This window comes from Buceros rhinoceros, unplaced genomic scaffold (assembly GCF_000710305.1).
Source record: "Buceros rhinoceros silvestris isolate BGI_N320 unplaced genomic scaffold, ASM71030v1 scaffold26362, whole genome shotgun sequence".
Classification (NCBI taxonomy): domain Eukaryota; kingdom Metazoa; phylum Chordata; class Aves; order Bucerotiformes; family Bucerotidae; genus Buceros; species Buceros rhinoceros.
Genome location: NW_010398695.1, coordinates 1 through 4,654, shown reverse-complemented (window position 1 = coordinate 4,654; position 4,654 = coordinate 1). Strand labels below are relative to the sequence as shown.

At 49.2% G+C, this 4,654-nt stretch overlaps 1 protein-coding gene across 1 annotated transcript in view; it reads right to left on the bottom strand.

Annotated features, from left to right (window-relative positions):
- SLC29A3 (solute carrier family 29 (equilibrative nucleoside transporter), member 3) overlaps positions 1 to 4,099 on the bottom strand; it is an 8,438-nt gene extending 4,339 nt beyond the window's left edge. Inside the window, exon 1 of the mRNA XM_010131208.1 lies at positions 3,851 to 4,099. Within this exon, the coding sequence (XP_010129510.1) occupies positions 3,851 to 4,099 (249 nt within the window). The remainder of the gene's footprint in view (positions 1 to 3,850) is intronic.
- Between the last annotated feature and the right edge of the window lie 555 nt (positions 4,100 to 4,654).

The following is a 4,654-nucleotide window of genomic DNA, read 5'->3' as shown; positions in this document are numbered from 1 at the left end:
CGCTGGCATATTTCACAAAATTAGGGACACCACAAACTTGGAAGCAATGATCAAGGAAATACCTGCCTTACTGCCTCACTGGCCCCATGGGGCAGCACCCAAAAGAAGATCTGAACTTCTCCTGCTGACTCTGGCATCCTGGACAAACCTCCTGAGCATTTTATCCTACCTGAGCTCCATGAAGGTTGGTTTTTATAAATGAGGACACAAAAGCATTGCTATCATTCGCTAACTGCCTTGAAAGCCACAATGGCTAACAAACCTGTGCATCCCACTCCACCCAGAGCGACTGGGACACCACGCCTGAGAACGTGCTCAAGCAAAAACAGCCTAAGTGGGGACACAGGGAGCATTATTTTCCCTCCCTGTGTGCACAGGACTCATTGAGAAACAATATTGAGACTCAACATACATTTACCCTGGGGACTTGTATATCACCCGAGAAAGTCAGCTGCGGCATCGGTCAATATTCACACAGAGGTCAGGCTGGGCACACAGAAAGCAATAACCACAGCAGAGACAGAGCAATTTCTTTGCCAAGATTGCAGCCAAACACTTATATTTTCAATCCCTTTTATGTATTTCGCTGTTAAAGCGTGTCTGCTCTGTCTCCTCCTCTCGAGGTGCTAATCCCTTTTTTTTTCCTGTGGGAATCTCATCTAGCAGGTAGGACAATGCTCGCACTGAGGATGACCTACATATCCACCCCCATCGCGATGGGCTTTCATTTTCTGCAGTCACCAAGCTACAGAGACGGGGCCATGTCATGTCCCAGCACCAGGAGGCACTTCATACGTTTTCTCTGCTCACTAGTTTCTTGGGGGTTTTTTTTGCAGCTTTGCATCATAGTCTTTTAATCAGTTTACAAGCACGTTCATTTATTCTTCCCTATCAGGAGCTTTACTGTAAACAACAGGAAATCTCATAATCACTCCTAGAGGGTCCTAGACAGAGACATAAATGCCTGCACTTACTGCATCAGCTTGGTGAAGCAGGAGGCTCAAAGCTCTACAACCATACGACGAATTAGAGGAGAAAAGACAAAGCAAAATGCAACATCGGCTGCTAAAACTAAGACTTATTTACCAGCCTGCTTAAAACAAACCTCCAGACCAGCCTGCAGATATTTAATACATTTCCAAGTTAATCTTCTTTTTCTTTAGGGAGGAGAAAAGACTTTACAACTCTTTCCACCAAGCAGAAGTGTACCTGAAGTAATCCAGCAGAGATGCTGCATTTTGAGCACCCTGGGGAAATGTTCGTTCGTTCCCAACAAATGTGCTCGCACCAGCAGTTGGAAAAGAACTGGGGAAAGCATTTAAGAAATTGAGGAGCCTGCACTGCACTGGGAAATTTTATCCTGCCTCACCCATGGCCAAAGCCTGCTGGGAAAGAAAAGCTAGGTAGAAGGGTTGCAACTGCTGTTATTTCTGTGAAAAAGGAAAGCCCTCATGCTACATTTTTAATGCAGCAGCAGAAGATTGGGTGGCAAATTAATCCGTGCCTAGATCAAGGGAAAGCATGAGGCTCCAATCTCATCTCCCCTCTTTGTTCCCGTTCATTAGGTGTTAATCCAGCCCAGACGGTAACTCTTCTCCCTGTGTGAGTACTCCCACCCATCACACACATGCTTTCAGAGCAATTTTTTGGCTATGCAAGATACACCTAGTTCTTCTCCCTTTCTGCTGAGACCTCCTTGATGGACTGGCTCACCCCTCCAGGCATCCCTTGCTTGCATGGGTTGAGCTTCCTATCACCAACGTGGTTTCAGAGAAGAAACACCAGCACTGAAAGACTGTCACCACCTTCCTGGCTAAGAATAATAATAAATACCTCAAAGCAAACCTGGCATCTTCCTCCCAACCCAAAGCCACCTTCCTCCTCCCTCCACCACTCACGGAGGAAAGCGTCATCCCTCAGCCATGGAGCTGAGGCACATAATGGAGATGTTTGACCCTATATTAACTACAGCATCTTCAAAGACGCTGCATGATGTACTCAGCGCACTTAGAACCTTAAAAAAAAAAACCAAAAAACCCCCCAAGAACAAAGCATTGTGGTGGCAAATTAGTCAGTGGTGTCATCTGGTGTTCAAGATGGTTTTGCTAAGTAGTTTTTATTCTGCTCCAGCCCAGACTCGGGCTGGCTCTTTTCCGCTGGGCTAGTAAAGCAATCCAGGCCCACAGTGGTGGCTGAAGGCACCGGAGCGTTACCTGGAGCACAGGGCATGAAATTAGCAGCAGTGAGCAGGCTGGAGCCAAGAGTAAGCTGCCATCTCTCCAGAGCTGAGCTCTGTTTGCGGGTAAGCCCTCCTGCCGCAGCACCACAGTTCGCCATCCCAGGGAGAAACGGGGCCAACTGGTTTGGTTTTGGTCACACTGCCACAGAAAAGCCAGGTTGCTTTTCACCGGAGGAGGTAAAAAGCGTTGTGCCATGGCCACACAGAAAGAGGAGAAACATCTTTTCAACTAAGTCATGGCCGATCTGACTAGGAATGGCGTGCGAGTTTTTCGGAGGAAGACCCCAGGTGATACTTACTCCACTTGAAAACAGCTTTTTCGAGAATTGCCTTGGATACGTGTGACATAGAAGCAACGAGAAGTGGGTGGGATGCCGGCAGTGTGAGAGGACATCATGCCACATGGCAGCAGAGCACCCTTCGCCCCCTCTCTGAGCATCCTCACTAGCACAGCGGCTGCCTATCTGTGGTCTTTGGGCACCACGGGGGCTTGGTCTCTACCACTGTAATCCACCCAGTATTTCGATTCACACCAGCTCGCTGGTACTTCAGCACCCTGGTACAAGCACCATCAGGGACGCACTGCTTCCTCCTCGTCAAAAACGCGGTTGGGTTAACAACTATTAAAACGACAACAGCCGTGGATGCTGTACTGGTGTGAGAAGTCATAGAGAAAACACAGGCATCACACCCGGCTCTGTGTTTATATAAAATAAAATGTGCCCAAACCACTTGAACAAGCTCAGCAGTGGGAGGAGGATGGGACATAGTCTCATCACGCCAACATTTTTTCCAGCCACAAAGAAACATCATTGCTTTGTCAGGGGGCACAATCCTGCTGTAGTAGGAGAAACAAGAGAAAGCGGCTTTTTTGGCAAAAAAAGAGGCCATCAAGCCTGCCACCCCTAGGCCAGCTCATCAATCGCCCTGTGACAAGCTCCCCGTGCCATATGCCAACAGCCAGATGTTTATCGCTGCAAGCAGATACTCTGGTCACACCTGCCAGATCTTGAAGGAAAAGCAGTAAAGCATCCGGTGGGGTCTTTAGACTACCACAAGTGATGTGCTCCAGGGCTGGTGCCACAGCAAAGGTTTGCTGACACCTCCAAATGACGTGCTAGTGCAAGGCAGAAACCGCCTAAAACATGTTCAGTGCCCCACCACGGGGCCAGAAGTTCAGGGCAATTTATGTCCCAGCCCGCAGCGAGTTGTGGCTGAGTTCGGCTAGGAAAGCAGAGAGCCCGGCGTGGCTCAGGGTTCACCAAGCATGAAGGACAAAGAAAAAACACTACGCTTTTTTTACTTTGCACTGTAGAAATTGTCCTTTGAAAGGCAGCCTGGCTCATGGGGCAGGATAAGCCCTATTTTTTAAACTCACCTTAAACCTTAGCACTTCATGGGTAGAAGACAGACCACAAAGCACTACGCCTTTGATGTTTTAAGCATTGTTCTTGCAGCTATTTATGCTCCCCAAATAAACCTCTACCCCTGGTTTGCAGCAGACAAAAATCCAGAGGACTTTCACTCACCTTCTGAGGAAGTAGAGGGCACAAAAGAGCAGGTTAGGAAGAAAACCAAGGCTTTTTTTTTACCTTGAAGCAGCACACTCACCCGCAGATCTGACACTGCCTGTCCCGTCGGGTCTGCTTGATCCGAGCAGTTTTGCAGCTTGTACATCCAGTAGTGCTTTGCAGTGATGAAAAAATTCCAGGGCAGCAGGGACCCGATGCCCAGGAGGAAAAATATAGTGTAGGCCCCATGGAAGTGGTCACTTGGCTTTTGCCGGCTGTATCTGTTCACCAAGGCCTCCTCCATCAGGGGCTCCTCGTCCGGGGGGAAGCTGCTGGCTGCCGGGAGCATTAGTGCTGGCACGCTGTAAAAAAACACCACCAAAAACGTTATTATCACGTGAGGGGTGCAAACTGTTGCTCGCAAGTCTCCGTGTGGGATCCCTCCTCCTTTGGCCTGCGATGGCCCAGCAGATGCCAGGTGAGTGAGCTGACCCAGCTCAGCACTGGGATGGATCCAGGGATGGGGCACAGAGATGGTGGGATGCCATGAGCTCAAAGGCCTTTTCAAAGATAAATGATTCCGTGAGACATGGCAGGGACGGCTTAATAATTAATAATTAACCTGTCCCTCATTAACCTCGGCTCGCACAAGGCTCCGAAACAAATTAACAGCCTGTAAACTAACAGTGCCATCAGGCTTTGCGGAGTAACCTGTCAACTCGTGTAACACCACCGGGCTCACTAAAACCACCCGTAAACTAACGCCACACCACCGGGTTTTGCAGACCGGCCTGTGAACCGATAGAACGTCACCAGGATTTGGTGAAATGACTCACAAACCAGCGTGACATCACCGGGCTTTGGGGAAAGGGCTGGTAAAGCCGCGCAGCCCCCGCCGGCTGTG